Source organism: Podarcis bocagei (assembly GCF_964188305.1).
Source record: "Podarcis bocagei genome assembly, chromosome: 1".
Classification (NCBI taxonomy): Eukaryota; Metazoa; Chordata; class Lepidosauria; order Squamata; family Lacertidae; genus Podarcis; species Podarcis bocagei.
Window position 1 is genome coordinate 116,683,735 of NC_138125.1, and position 16,359 is coordinate 116,700,093.

At 42.5% G+C, this 16,359-nt stretch overlaps 1 protein-coding gene across 1 annotated transcript in view; it reads left to right on the forward strand.

Moving 5' to 3' along the window:
* The window catches only part of CERKL (CERK like autophagy regulator), a 41,704-nt gene extending 25,440 nt beyond the window's left edge, over positions 1–16,264 (forward strand). The window contains exons 4-13 of the mRNA XM_081174543.1: positions 788–851; positions 3,119–3,261; positions 6,361–6,435; positions 8,083–8,260; positions 8,817–8,876; positions 9,352–9,377; positions 9,454–9,562; positions 10,968–11,064; positions 12,386–12,558; positions 15,809–16,264. Coding sequence (XP_081030669.1) covers positions 788–851; positions 3,119–3,261; positions 6,361–6,435; positions 8,083–8,260; positions 8,817–8,876; positions 9,352–9,377; positions 9,454–9,562; positions 10,968–11,064; positions 12,386–12,558; positions 15,809–15,890 — 1,007 coding nt within the window. The 3' untranslated portion in view covers positions 15,891–16,264. The remainder of the gene's footprint in view (positions 1–787; positions 852–3,118; positions 3,262–6,360; positions 6,436–8,082; positions 8,261–8,816; positions 8,877–9,351; positions 9,378–9,453; positions 9,563–10,967; positions 11,065–12,385; positions 12,559–15,808) is intronic.
* The last annotated feature ends 95 nt before the right edge of the window (positions 16,265–16,359 follow it).

Sequence of the window (16,359 nt, forward strand, 5' to 3'; positions counted from 1 at the left end):
CTTGATGCCATCTGCATTATGCCAGTTTAGTCTTTCTTTGCCGGATTTGCTGTACTGCGTAGGATATCAACAAACAGAGACAGCGATGTAGAGTGACAGATTCCTTTTCTCCAGAGGCTACAGACTCTGGTGTATACTTGTACCGCCACCCTCCTGTGTTATATTCTTTCGTTACTGGTCTCCGGTCTTTGTTGTTTCCATGATTAACTTGTCCAAGTTAGAGATGTGCATTTACTGATGCAAATACCATTTCGTTTTCAGATAATTCAATTCTGTGTGGTGTGATATGATTGCATCTAGTAGAAGATGCCAGTTTATTCTTGTGCAGACGCTTGCACTTCAAACATCTACAACTATAAATCGCAACATAACCATTGTATCGCTATGGAAAGAGCAGATAATGTATATAACTGAGTATCCACGTAATCCTAGTTTACGAATTTGCAAACAAGTAACTGACTTTTTCTTGTTCAAAATATAAGGGAGAAATAGTGCCCATGATCACAATCCAGAAACAAAAAAAAATGATTAGTTCTGTCTACCCACTGGGGCTCTAGAATATATTTGTGTTTCTGGCATACTGAGTGGCAAATGTGCTTTTGATATCCAGGAGAACTTAGTAGATGGCATAAGGATCTCCTAATCTAAGTGAAAACCCCCAAAGGTCTCCTGGGCACACTGAATAGATCTCTGAATTGTGAATTATGACTTCCAAGACAGATTTGTCAATTTACACTGAGAAGCTGAATGTTGCTGAAATTGTCTGTTTGTGCATTATATTTCATAGTTACAGAATATGAAGGACATGCTCTTAAATTACTTAAGGAATGTGACCTGACGTCATTTCATGGGTAAGTTTAACTTTTAACTGCTTACTTCTACTGCAAGGATGCTGCTTATTCAAGGAAAGGGTAATCAGTGGCGTAGGCACACAGCTTATTTTATTCTTGGGGTTCTATCCCATGCATCATGTCTCAGAGTTTTGCTACAAACCCGTTATTCAATGCAGGCATTCCTGTGCACACCCAGAATCACCCCGCCACCATTTGACTCCCTACCAAATCAATCAGTCTGGGTTCACAGAAGCTCTCTGTATCATAGCATCCACAGGCTTTTCTATTGAGCTGGCTAATTTCAGATTTCCCAGATGAAACAGGTGTAGGGTATCATATGTAATTCAAGCAATTCTGAGTTATGGTTTGTTTTATTAGTTTAAGCACATTATTGTTCTTATTTATTTCTTAGAATATTTTAATTAATTTAGAATCTTAATAAATGTTCTTAAACCCTCAAACTTGAACAAGACAACAAAATAAATTTCTCTTTCAAATAGCCAGTTAATTGAAACAGTTAGCGGTGTTCAATAAATTACTACTTGAAGCCTTTTAAAGATAGGCTGTACCAGCTTGCACTAATTTTTATACTTCTGGATGCTATGCAAAAGAATTGGGAGTAGAAAGCATATAAGCTTGCTCAAAATTTTGGAATCAGCAAGCCAACATTAAAGATAGCTGTGCATATAGTTCTAATTCTAGCTGTCTAGCTATATCTTCCCCTTCCTTTTAGGAGTTCAGGGCATTGTAAATGGCTTTCCCACTCCCCATTTCATTCCCTCAACTCTGTGAAGTATGTTAGGCTAAGAGATGACAGTGACTGGTTCAGAGGCACCTAATGAGCTTCATGGGTAAGTCGGGATTTGGCCCTTGCCTCTGAAGCCTTAGTTCCATACTGTGGCCACTATAAGCAAGCTGGCTACTCTCTAACATAGCTGTTAAAGGCAACACAAATATGGCTAATGGCAGAAGTGGAATAAAATCCGCAAGCAAAAGGTATGGGATTTGACAGTTCATGTGGTACAGCCACTATGAGACCAAGCTACTAATCTGGCTGTCCCTGGTTTGAATCTTGTTTCTGCCATGAACACAGCGAAGGTAAGATAGGCTGTGAGACTGCCCATAATGTCCCCTAGTGAGCTTACAATCTCTAAAGTATTGCCTTGAATAGATACAGATGCCAGAAATTTGGGTAAGATAGCGAAGTGTCTTCGTTAATAACTCTTGCTTTGTGTTGCATTTTGTTTGCATGTGTAAGATGCAAACAATTTTTATTGGGAAGGCTGGATGATGCAACTAGATCAGCAGAGACATTTTTACTGCTGCTATTATTGGTATATTAGTGTTTCCTATTTTGTATGGTTTTTCCTATTCTGTAAGCTCCCGTGGGGAAGTTACAGTGGCACCTCTGATTACGTACTTAATTCATTCCGGAGGTCCATTCTTAACCTGAAACTGTTCTTAACCTGAAGCACCACTTTAGCTAATGGGGCCTCCTGCTGCTGCTGCACTGCTGCTGCACGATTTCTGTTCTCATCCTGAAGCAAAGTTCTTAACCCGAGGTACTATATGTGGGTTAGCAGAGTCTGTAACCTGAAGCGTATGTAACCCGAGGTACCACTGTACTATATTTTGAACACTGCCATAGAAATTAGTTAAATAAATAGTTTAAGGGAATGTGATGAAAGTCGTTTTAATGGTTAAATAAATGCTACGGACACACACTAGTACAAATTGGATGATATCCAACTTAGTCACACATAGAACTATTGAAATCAATAGTCTTCATTTGCATAAATAGCATTGTGTAGTTTGACTGATGTGGGATATTGTCCGTTGACTGCATGGCAGCTGGGAGAAGTGCAAAGAGCAGAAACGCCATGGTGCACCTGTAGCAGCAAATCCGGATGCCTTCATCAGCCCCACCTGCAACGAAACAAGTCTCTCCCATATTGACAGCAGGCACTGTAACTCTCAAACGGTTTGACTTTACCCCCAAAGGTGCACTCTTCCATTATCTCCCGAGACAGACGGACGCCAACAACATATTAACAAGGGGGGTGGGGAATGAGAACAGCACACTTATCATATTTGTAAAGCTCAAAAGAAGTCAAAGCTATGTAGAAAATTGTTCTGGAGCATATTAGTTCAATAAGCTATCCTAGAAAGATTATAATCTGTTTCAGCTTGATCATATGTAATGCCTCGCACTATATTTAGCCTAAAACTAAATGGTTTTTGAACTAAATTGTAATGAAGACAGACTTGCCACTGTTTTGCTGCAGGGTGGTTTGCGTTGGTGGAGATGGGACTGCCCATGAAGTTGCTCATGGTCTTCTGCTTAGAGCCCAGATGGATGCCAGGAGGGATGGTGATGACATAATTGCACCAGTAAGAGCACAAGTTCCTCTTGGAATAATACCAGCAGGTGAGAGTATATAAAGCAATGAATACAAAAAATGGTACACATAGTTTTTATGGTATTGTGACAGAATCACTTTCAGATTTTATACTGTCTTCGGTTCTGTTATATTGTTCTCTACTTATTGTTTGATTTATTTCTAAAACCCCAATTATTTATTTTTGCTACTGGCACAGTCCATATTCTTTATATGGCACTCTGAAGATGCCCATCTTTTCCTCGCAGACATAAGTATGGCCTATGTAAACCCAACTTTGATTCTTAAGTGGAGAACTGTTTATAGGAGCATGGACAAGTTGCTGATCTCCATTTATGTTTCTGAGTAGTGGTCGGATCATGGCAGACTTCATGTACCATGCTGGGTTACCATGGAGGAATATGCATTGTAAAGGGGGTGGAAGCCCTGAGTGGAAAAGTCCTCTCTGGTCAACCAGTAGGTACAAGATGTTTCATGCCATGTCATTCCAGAGCAGACTTTCAGGAAGCACAAGAGATTCCCAGGGGAAATCAGTGAGAGATGTTGCCTGGGCGATACCCGTTTTTCAACATCGTGATATATCACAAGCTAAACATCGTGATATACTGATATATCACCGTGTCTGAAATAAGGATGGAACAATGTAGAGCAGGCATCCCCAAACTCAGCCCTCCAGATGTTTTGGGGCTACAATTCCCATCATCCCTGACCACTGGTCCTGTTAGCTAGGGATTATGGGAGTTGTAGTCCCAAAACATCTGGAGGGCCGAGTTTGGGGATGCCTGATGTAGAGGCAATGGCTGGCTTCACTGTTTTCCCCACACTGTGATTTTTGCATCACACAAACACAAACAAACCAAAAATTATGAAACCAATATCGCAACATGGATTTCAAACCGGTTTTGGATGATATATTGATATATTGCCTGCCCTATTCTCTATATTAAATATAACTTGGGTATTACAACTGAGAGAGATACTGCAAGCTGATGTGACTAATTTAAATTGGTATCTAACTCAAGTGTTACTTATTTTATTATGGATATGCTACAGTCAGTCTTGAGTGACATGCTTCATGCTATAAGAATGTTAGTTTTATGCAGAATTACAAAACCCGAGTTTTAACTTAGCTGGTTATTAAAATCAATTCTGAGTAGAAAACTAACACCCAGTTCTAGAATGTTAACAGTCCTTCAGCATTGTGCTAAATTGTAGTTTTCCTTGAGAAAAAAGCGGAAGAAAGGTTTCGTTAGACCAACATAACAAGCTACTATACTGTGGTCAAAATAAAACCAGTCGGATGGAGGAAGCCTGTGGTGGTACTGCTGGCTATTTAGGAATAGTGTTTGTTGCTATGGGAACTACAGCTCAGGAACCGTACAGAGGGATTTGGAGAAAACTGGAAGGACTGGGGGAAAGCAGATTAATTGTTATGAAATTGTTATGAAACAGAGGAATTTTATATATATTGACCGTAAATCTCATAGCCCTGGGATTTACGTTATTTCCTGCTTCCAATTAATTTGTGGAGAATAATATATTGTTAACGAGATTTTCAATTTCCATGATACTTTGGGCAAAGAACCACAGTGTTGATTCAGCTTTCGTGAGATTCTTAGATATGCTTGACTAGGAAGTCATTACATCACATTTATCTGTTTGGATGTGGTGGAGACATTAACAGACTTATGAATATTCATGTTGTCTGGTTAATTAAGTTAATTGTTCTGCAGGAGTGCTTGCACTTCCAAAGACATTTCCCCCCACAATTTCTGTCTGGTACCTTCATCAGTCAGGCTTTACATGAACTGGTACTTTTTCCCTTTCTCCCACACTTTAGCACCCTTTAGGAGAAGGTTTGGTTAGCAGGAACAGAAGCATTGGAATAGAAGTTTCATTTTATTGGTAGTGTTGTCCATTTAAAAAATATGTCTTTTGTAATATGTTGGGAAACACCACAACTTAAGAAGCCGCAACATTGCCATTAATAAGCAGTCTTTTAATTACCTCTGCACAGTGCTGTCACTTGGGAAATGAGAAATCCATTGGCTTGGATCCAGGATACGTTAGTTGTGCTTAGTTCCCATTGAAATCTGTGGAACTTAACATAGCTGTGATTAAATTTTTAGATTGATTTTAATGGACCTTAGTGCAACTAGGACTGCAGCCCTATACATAGTCACCTTGGGAGTAAGTCCTGCTGAGCTCACTGTGACTTATGAGTATACATGTATGTTAGGATTGTATTATAATTTAGCCTAGATCCAATCTTTTATTTCCATGGAATAAGTAGCCTTTAGTTACAGTTATTTGTTTGTATGCTAGTATTATTGCTAGGACCAAATACATGTTGAGCATCAGTGCAATAATAATATCACGGGACTGCAGAAATAATCAAAAGAATACATTACCTGGAGCCTTTGTTTCATGGAGGGAGGCTGCATAGTGCAAAATATTTAATTAGACTTTGAATCTTTCACACAAGGATTGCTAAGATCCAAAGGTTTTATGTAGTTTGACCTTGACATAGCATAACTTCTTATGTCAAAAAAACACAACTGGAGCTCTTCCAGGTGCATGTTTAGGATCTGTGTAACAGACAGGTTAGCTGTTGGAACTCACTCTTGTCCTAGATTAAAGCCAGAGTAGTAAATGGGCAAGAATTGTCTTCCACAAGGAGGTACAGTGGAACCTCGGGATACGTACCGTCCTCCTTACGAATGCTTCGGGTAACGAGCTCCGCTAACCCAGAAGTAGATGCCCCTAGTTGCAAACTTTGCCCCAGGATCATGTCATGTGCCAGCGGCATGGCAGTAGCGGGAGGCCCCATTAGTGAAAGTGCTCCTCATGTTAAGAACGGTTTCGGCTTAAGAACGGACATCTGGAACAAATTAAGTTCGTAACTGGAGGTAGCACTGTATGCTTCAAACTATATGCTTCTTTAACATCAGGTTGTGAGACACTGCCATAACCCTACATTATAGAAATCAATCGACTTGGGCAAATGCTTTTACTAAAGGAATTCAGCTCCCCACTGGCTTAGAGGATTCATTTTGCAATATTCTCATTTGTAGAATTATCTTATTCACTTTGCTTTCATTCTTGGACACATTGTTGAATATTTACAGGTTCTACAAATATTTTGGCATATACTATGAATGGCATACAACACACAGTAACTGCAACACTGCACATAATAATGGGTAAGTATCCTATATCTGAAATACTTTAGGAAAAGAATTGATTTTTTTTAAAAAATGCTAATTTCCATTAGGAGGAGCACTCACTCTTCTAATATACAAAGGTGAAAAGACTGCATTTGCATGAGGAGGGTGGAAGGAATTAATTTCCAATCTGCTGGGCAGGATGATTTTATTTTTATTTTATTAAATTCTATACCACCCTTTGTCCAAAGATCACAGGGCAGTTTACAATATCCTCTGGTAGCATGTGACTAGCTCTACCTCTTTCGTCCTCTTGTATTTGTGAATGTGGGTTGAGGAAGACTAACATTTGCATTCAAGTTATTTCAGAACCTTTTTACATTTAGTAATATTAGTTTCAAGTAACGATGTGGCACTTCTTAGTAAGATGCTTGACATTGTTTTCTCAACATGAATGCACAATGCCATTACTTGTTAATTTCTGGAATAAAACCGAACAATAGCTTTGTTTTCAGTATGCATTACAGTTAAAGAGAGGACCACTTCTAGGCATTATAATTACTGCTAAGCACGGCACCTGCCTTTCGAAGAGAAGATTACTTTGAACATTTCTTGCCATTGTTTAGAAGGAGAGTTTGTGACAAATGGTCCACTTTGCACTCACATTCTTCCTTTGGCCTATTGAGAACTGCATACTCTTTCTTTCACAGCTTGGTCTCCCACTTAAGTGGCACTGACTCATTGTCCTACTGCGACAATGGCTCAAAGGACTCTAAGGAATGCTCTTATTTTGTGTGTTCTGCCTGCCCCCATTTCTTACTACTGTTCTGTTGTTTCACATCCTCTTGTGAAAGGGTGTAGCAGTTGCTAATCTTGCTAGAAGGGCATTGGAGGCAGTCTCACTCGTAATCCCAGGGTTGTGGGTTTGAGCTGCACTTTGGGCTAAAAAATCCTGCATTGTAGGGTTTGGACTAGATGACTTGCATGGTCCCCTCCAACTCTGCAATTCTCTGATTCTCTCTCTCTGAATTTTGAGTCTGAAATCACAGACTCAATCTGTATTGAGTCTGTGATTTCAGACTCTGTATGCCTTGTGCCAAAGTCTGTTCCAGGAATAATTGGTGGGTAAACATTTAACTATGAAAAGAAATTTCTTACTGACTTATACATAAGACTGTCACTTTATTGGGAAACAGTGGGTATGGGAGTAATTTCTGCCCTAGAAATATGTTTGAAAGATAGGGTAGAAATGCCCGCAATCAGTACAATTTTTGCTCAAACTAAGCTATGTTTATTTGCAAGGGGAAAGACAACTCAGTCTAATAAAGGCACATTTAAATCAATGTTCTCTTTGTTTATTATGTTATGTTCACATGTTTGCTTTGTGTTTGTGCTGTTTTACCTGAATTCTAAGTAAACTGTCTACTTTATAGCTGAAGGTTACAGATTTTCCACCTTTATTGGGTTAATTGGAGTGAGTTTCTGGAGTTAGAAAACAGAACATTTTCATTCATCTAGGAATTTAATATTGACAGGAAAGCATATAGGGGTCCTGACTTTGCAGATATTTTAATTGCCTTTTAAAATTGATAAATACCGAGGACTCTCATTTGGTTGTGGGCCACCTTGAGCCCTGTGATGAAAGTTGAGGAAAAATGAAATAATATGTGTATGGTACCATTTCAGGGCATGTACAGTCAGTGGACGTGTGCACTTTCAGTAGTCCAACCAAGCTACTTCGCTTTGGGTTTTCATCAATGTTTGGGTTTGGATCAAGGGCTCTGGCTTTGGCTGAAAAGCATCGCTGGATGCCATCAAGTCAGCGAAAAGATTTTGCTGTGCTCAAGACACTGGCAAGTCTGAAGTACGATGAATTTGTTTTTTTAAAAAGTTATGTTTGTGTTAGTTTTTAGTTTAGTTTTGTTTGTTGTTGTTTTTTAAAAAAAGAGTTGTACCATTTGGACCAAAACACATGATTTCATATTATTACCAGTTTGCAAAAGTTTAATGATTGTAGTTGGGTAGCATCAGTAGATAATAATGACCAGTGGTGGCTGACCAGTGGCCTTCCAGCTGTGGTTGGGTCATTTTCCATCAGCCCCAGCCAGCATGGCTGATGGTCACGGGTGGCTGAAATTGTCGTCCCACAATATCTGGAGGGACACAAATTGGGTTCTCCTGATCTAGACTAATAACTACTGTTGGGCTGCAATCATACCCAGCTTCGTGTCAGTAAACCTCTCCAAATTCAGTTCTCCAAAACCAGTGGGATTTACTGTGACATAGATATGTATAGGACTGCATTGTAAACCTTACAGCATAGTAACGTGAAGAAAAAATTGTAATTGTTTAAACCTTGTTGTGTGCACACCTAATAAACATAAGATAATATATAATAACTAATCTTGTTCTGTCCTTAGACCAGAATATTGTGAATTATCATTTCTACCTTTGGAACAAGATGCTCAGGGGGAGGTTAAGTAAGTAAGACTCAGACAAACAGCCACAAGTCTGTATATTCCAAACTTTATCCCATAACAGTTGCAACCCAACTTCAGCTAAGTTGTAATGAATGTAAGCACTGTTTGATTTCAATGCAATTTAAATGTGACAAGCATTAGTTGGATTGGGACCATTCTATTGCGAATCATGTTTTCTTAAAGAAAATGATTAACCATTCACTTAGATATTATTGTTTCCGGTTTTATTATAAGCAGTTCAGAGCTGTCACCAGCACACTCCGCCCCGAAAGCTTTAATCAGAATTCCTGTTGTTTTAGAAATAATGTGCTTAAGATCAAAATGAAATCCCACTTTTCTTTCAAACAATAATTTGCATTTCCTAGCTGAGTGTTCAATCTTCAATTAAATCACAAACATGTTGTGCTTGTTTTTATTTTTTGTTTCACATCGTTCCGTGCCCGTTAATTATTTTATCTGATGCATTTATTTTTAGAAAGCAGCAAAAGAGACTTAGATCTGGTAAGTTTCCAAGTTTAATCACTTAGCAGGAGAATTAGGTTTTACTCGAAGTAATACGGTGTGGTGTTATATTTAGACAGCAGGGATCACTGGCGCAGAATCCAGGGTCACTTCCTGAACGTGAGCATTATGGCAATCCCTTGCCTCTGCTCAATGGCACCAAGAGGCTTGGCACCTAATACCAGGTCAGTAAGGATTTACAGAATTAGAGTAATGTCTCTAAATTCTGACAACTTATTCTAATGCCTTGGCTTTCCCAAGAATGTGTGCTTGTGTCAAGAACAGTCTAGACCCTCTGAGGTTCATGGGGGAGGGATGAAGATAGTTGAGTTGGACTACCATTGACTCCCTAATCTCAGGAATTGTAATCAGTTTTTGGAGCAGGCAGCTGAGGTCACCCACCTAGAAATAATCATTGGATAATTACAGTGATTAAATTAGTTTACAAGTCTGACTTAAGTGGTAGTCATCAAGTAATAATCTCCCTGGGGCTTGTTGATAGGAAATCTAGTTCTTTAGATCTGACTGATTGATTGTTTCAGTACTTTTCTTTATTTGCAGTTTTCAGTATTCGTTACTACAGTAATGTCATCATGACAGTAAATCAGTCAGATCTTATTATCGGAGATTCTTTGACATAGTTTGACTGCAGTATTTGCAAAACTTTAAAGATTTTTATGGTGCAGAAGACAAGCAATTTTAAGATTTTCTATTGGAGCTCACAATCTCAGGGTAGATATCAAACTCTGGTTGTGAGAATTAACTCTTTGGGTCCTCATCAGTCTCTTTAGTGTTCCTCAATGTGGCCAATGTAGGATCCTTGCCACAATCCACAAAATTACTGCATTTCCTTCAGGTCAAGTAAGTTGAAGCCCTTAAGGGTTTGACTTGCTAGTAGCTGCCACTACATGTTACAACACCAGCATCTTATGCCACCAGTGGGACTGACTTGCATATGATTGCACTCCCACTGTACATACAGTTGAGGAATTGATCCAGCATGTGTTTCCTTTTCCTTTCTTGTAGTGCCTCCTACCTTTCATTTTGGGTAGAGTGTCTGTTTTGCCTAGGCTGAATTTGCGGCAGGCATTGGATTTAGTAACAAAGTAAAAAGGGTCACGTAGAAATAAAGTTAGAATGGTATTTTAACATACAAAATTGTACGGATACAGGAGACTCCCAAGTTTAGAACAGAAACTATTGGTTAACATTATGTTTACAGAACTGAAGAGTGTCCCAGTGTTTTCCTGTTCCCACCTCTGATTTTACCAGAAGGGTGTTTTGTTATCAAAGCAAATCACAACAGGTCAATTACTAAAGGCTGCCCCAAATGAGAGAGAAGGAAAGAAATTCAGCACTGTAGAGGAGCTTGGACTGAGCATTTTAATTTTAAAATATTGACATGGTAGAAGTAATGGAGCCAATGAAGTAGTTCCATTATTTAAAAAATTGTGTTATTATTTAATTCTGAAAAATAAGTATAACCCGTAACCTCGCTGATAATAAAAATAGATGATTCTGTATAAGTCAACAATGAGATCAAAGATAATTGTGTTAATTCAATACTTTACTGAACTATGCCATTTTTAGATTGAATGATGGAAGCATGGCGCTTATTGTTGTGTGGAACACTTCTCGTCCGGAGTTTGTTAAGCACCTGAAAAGATATGCTAGTGTGAAAAACCAGGTAAAGGTTTACTTCTGCAACCCAAACTTGTTTAGATTAGATTTCTTTAATCGCTGTGCCCAACAGAGGGCACAGAAGATGGAAATGTGCACAATACATCACCCCTCCCTCCCGAAAGAGTATCTAAAACATAACATGATGAAGCAGACAAAACTTTAAGATGGGAAGTAAATGCTCCAGGAGATAGTAGTGCCTTGGTAAGGAGACTTAACCTCCTGTCAGAGTAGATTAGCCCATTTTTATCTGATTTTTGAAAATCACCAATCAGACTAATACCGATTAGCCTATTTCCACCCATCTGTTGTGGTTTAGTTATATATGGTTCTTATATACAGGAGTTACTAGAGTGTAAAGCTGCTAAACTGATTTTAAAAGGGGGGTGGGGGTGGTAAACCAGAAACACTATTGTATTTAAACAGAGACTTCGCTGAGATTAAGGGCAAGTGGAGACCCTACGTTCTGTGGGTGGGATTTATTTTTTTTAGTTTCACCTATATGCAGAGCACAGGTGGACAAACATACACAAGCAGCAGGCAACCCAGTATCAAACACCACAATTTATCCACAAAGCTTCAATGTACATGTTTGAGAGCGCATACATGTGTGCATATCTACATACACAAACACACAGACACACAGCACTCCTCCAGTTCAGTAGATCTGGAGTCTTGGTGCTTATCCAGATTCATTCTGTAGTGCTCAGCAATGAAGAACATCACATTAAAAATTGGGTTGGGAATCCATATGTTTTTTTGGGCTCTCAGCAGCCTCAGCCAGCATGGAAAATGGTTTGGGATGATGAGAGTTGTAGCCCAACACCATCCGGAAGACCGCTGGTTTCTCCCTGCCCAACCCCAAGATTTGGAAAATGGGATTCAAGAGTTACAGGGGATGAAGTACTATTCTAAATTAATGACCAGTGTGTTGAGTCTCCAGGCTAAGGCTCATTGTCTTTGGGCACAAGTTCTGGCTGATAAAGTGAACTGTAATGTGGGGCTTGGTGCAATGCATTGCTGCTTTAAATCCAAAGGAAAAGAATGAGCTTTCCTTCAGCTTATTGAAGTGGATAAGACAAGTCCTCTTTAGGAGTTATCGGTGGCAGGAAACATGAGAGCAGGGGGAACGCAGCCTTTCTTGGTTCTTTTGCTTTTAAAACTACATGTTTAAGGAGATGCAGATAAACTCTATGGAGTCATTTGAGATTATTACTCCATCTTTTTTCTTTAATGAAATGAAAGCATAAGGTAACACCAATCCTATAAGGAGAGGGGGAATGTCCTGTTATATTTACAAAATTGTATCTTCTGTTTTTGTGTGTTAGTTCAATTTTCCGTTTGTTGAAGCTTTCATTGTTGAAGAGGTAAAAGTCCAATCAAGAACTAGAAAGGAATGCATCACTAGAGACAACTTGAATTCCATAGATCCTGAAGAAAAGAACTATCCATGGAATATAGATGGAGAGTTAATGGAATGGCCATCAGAAGTTTGTGTCCGGTAGGGTGAAGTGTAGTGATATGCGATAATTGATTGATTGATTGATTATGATTGATTGTTGTAAGCCCTAAGTGGTCCATTAATCAATACCTGCTGTTCCTCTGCTTTTTAAAGTTTAGTATGCTATAGTTCAAGACTCTGAACTAGAGAATTGCCAAGTTTATCAAAAACCATGTTGTTTTTTTGCTTAATCCCTGCATTTTTGCTCCATTTTCTGTACAGTCCTGATGCTGTTGTAGCTCTGCAGGTGCACACACAGAATGCAATACTGGAATTCCACACTGTGCTTCTGCATGAGTCTTTCTTTAGCCACTACAGTGGTACCTCAGTTTGCGAGCTTAATCCTTTCCGGAAGTCCGTTCTTAAACCAAAACTATTCTTAAACCGAGGTGCTCTTTCCCTAATGAGGCCTCCTGCTGCCGGTGCCCTTCCACCATTCAGATTCCATTCTTAGACTGAGGTAAAGTTCACAAACCGGGACACTATTTTCAATTTTAGGGAGTTCTTAAACCAAATCATTCGTAAACAGGACTGCTTTTAAACCGAGGTACCGCTGTATTCCATTAAGCAAAGTTCTTTTTCCTTTTTCCTGGGACATTGGTAATATTGGGATCCTTGGCTGGGGTCTTTGCTTCTGACTCCAGCCTGATGCTGCTGGCTGAACCCTGCTCAGTGCCCTTTCCTCTGCCTTCTTTATCTAGAACTGTACATGGGATGGGGAGAGCTTTCACAATAACTAGAAGTCGAATCACACCAGCTCGCACCTGTATGTTGCCATTGTTGACCACATGTGAATTTTTGTAGGGTACAGACTGTGTTCTGTGGATGTTAGGCCTGTATCCAGTGCACCAGAATTGGGCAGTGCAGACTTAACATTAAACTAATCCCTTATTATGCACATTGGAAATATGTGCCTAGAGTTTAATGCTGAGTGACACATTTCAACATCATTTTATGATACATTGTTCTCTTTAATAAATGCTTTAGGCCATATCTAAGCAAATCGCATAGCCCTGTAGGCCAGAAAATGTCACAAAATTGCAGTTGGGTTTTACTTCCTTGCTGCATTCTGTTCTTGTGCCTGTTGTGATTGCATAGCAAAACCTTCAGCAGGCCATTGAAACCAGTATGAGATTCATGCTGTAGTCCAGTTCTAGCTGATAACATTGGTTTACCGTATTTTTCGCCCCATAAGACGCACCTTTTCCCCTCCAAAAATGAAGGGGAAATCGGGGTGCGTCTTATGGGGCGAATGCCTGCAAGCCTCGCGCGCCCGGCAGGAGGTCCCATCGGGTGCGCGAGGCTTGGGGCGGCAGCCTGTCGCCCGAAGCACGGGGAGCCCTCTGGAGGGCTCCCCCTGCTTCCGGCGAGTGTCTGCAAGCCTCGCGCACCCGGCAGGAGGTCCCACCGGGTGCGCGAGGCTTGGGGCGGCAGCGGACTGCTTGCCCGCACCTAGAAGCTTGGGGCGCGCTGAGCTCAGCACGCCCCAAGCTTCTAGGTGCGCGCAAGCAGTCCGCTGCCGCCCCAAGCCTCGCGCACCCAGCGGGACCTCCTGCCGGGTGCGGGAGGCTTGGGGCGGCAGCGGACTGCTTGCCGGGATGCAGAAGCTTGGCGCGCGCTGAGCTCAGCACGCCCCAAGCTTCTAGGGGCGCGCAAGCAGTCCGCTGCCGCCCCAAGCCTTGCGCACCCAGCGGGACCTCCTGCCGGGTGCGGGAGGCTTGGGGCGGCAGCGGACTGCTTGCCGGGATGCAGAAGCTTGGCGCGCGCTGAGCTCAGCACGCCCCAAGCTTCTAGGTGCGCGCAAGCAGTCCGCTGCCGCCCCAAGCCTCGCGCACCCAGCGGGACCTCCTGCCGGGTGCGGGAGGCTTGGGGCGGCAGCGGACTGCTTGCCGGGATGCAGAAGCTTGGCGCGCGCTGAGCTCAGCACGCCCCAAGCTTCTAGGGGCGCGCAAGCAGTCTGCTGCCGCCCCAAGCCTTGCGCACCCAGCGGGACCTCCTGCCGGGTGCGGGAGGCTTGGGGCGGCAGCGGACTGCTTGCCGGGATGCAGAAGCTTGGCGCGCGCTGAGCTCAGCACGCCCCAAGCTTCTAGGGGCGCGCAAGCAGTCCGCTGCCGCCCCAAGCCTTGCGCACCCAGCGGGACCTCCTGCCGGGTGCGGGAGGCTTGGGGCGGCAGCGGACTGCTTGCCGGGATGCAGAAGCTTGGCGCGCGCTGAGCTCAGCACGCCCCAAGCTTCTAGGGGCGCGCAAGCAGTCCGCTGCCGCCCCAAGCCTTGCGCACCCGGCGGGACCTCCTGCTGGGTGCGGGAGGCTTGGGGCGGCAGCGGACTGCTTGCCGGGATGCAGAAGCTTGGCGCGCGCTGAGCTCAGCACGCCCCAAGCTTCTAGGGGCGCGCAAGCAGTCCGCTGCCGCCCCAAGCCTTGCGCACCCAGCGGGACCTCCTGCCGGGTGCGGGAGGCTTGGGGCGGCAGCGGACTGCTTGCCGGGATGCAGAAGCTTGGCGCGCGCTGAGCTCAGCACGCCCCAAGCTTCTAGGGGCCCGCAAGCAGTCCGCTGCCGCCCCAAGCCTCGCGCACCCAGCGGGACCTCCTGCCGGGTGCGGGAGGCTGGGGGCAGCAGCGGACTGCTTGCCGGCACGCAGAAGCTTGGGGCGCGCTGACCTCAGCTTGCCCCAAGCTTCTGGATTAGCGCAGGGGTCCGCTAGCCCTGGGAGAGGCGCCCGGCTCTCCCACGCTAGCGGAGACCTTGCCGGCACGCAGAAGCTTGGGGTGCGCTGAGCTCCGCACGCCCCAAGCTCCTGGTGTAGCGCAGCGCACCTGGGGGGGAAATAATTTTTTTCCCCTTTATTTCCCCCCCTAAAATCTAGGTGCGTCTTATGGGCCGGTGCGTCTTATGGGGCGAAAAATACGGTACTTCTCATGAAGGACAGACTTCAAAATCTCTGTCCTTGAAATTTCACTTGTGCTGTATTTAGTAGTGATGCTACATAGTTCAGAGTCAATTCAGTTTTACCAAGCTTGCTTGCTGAATGAATGACCCATTCTTATTAATTCCATACACAAATCTCCCAGGCACTAAGGAAGACCCATATAATCTAGGAAAGTAACTTTATGAGAAATGTTTAGATTGTAATAGGAAGGGGATTTTTAAATTTTCTGTAGTTTATCCTGTGTGTAAATCAGTGCTCAGATAAAATGCCATAGCAATACCGCAGAGAAGTAATGGATTTCCTGTTTTCTTCCTATTACCAGGGTACATCCCCAATTAATTAATCTATATGGCAAGAGTGTTGATGCAGTGGATAATCCAAAAGGATCATGCAGCTGTCTTTAGAAACAATCTAGGAAGAGAAATTATGGATTTTGCTGCTAAATCGAACAACTCAGTTGTATAGGATATGCCTGATGCATATTGAAACCCAAGCTTGGATGAAGCAAATCCCCAACACATACTTATTTCTGCAGGAAAACTGAATGATTTTTATATACTTGATTGACATTTTTCAGAGACTGAGGAGAGGGGCTGCAGGAATATGCTACTCAGATAAGGAAGGCGTGGGGAGGATGTGGGTTTGTGTGTGCCCTTCACCAGAAGAGAGAGGCCCTGGAAATTGGGTTCTGTGGCTGTTTTTCTGCTTCTTTCAAAGTGACAGTAGGCAGAACATTTAAGCCTCTCCACCTAAGCACACTTTAGGCAGGGTAGCATTCTTCACCTCTTAGCTGACAAAGAGCCCGAAATCAACAGGTCCGTGGCAAAGTACTGTTACATTGCAACAAGAATAAGACGAGCAATGATGTCTACA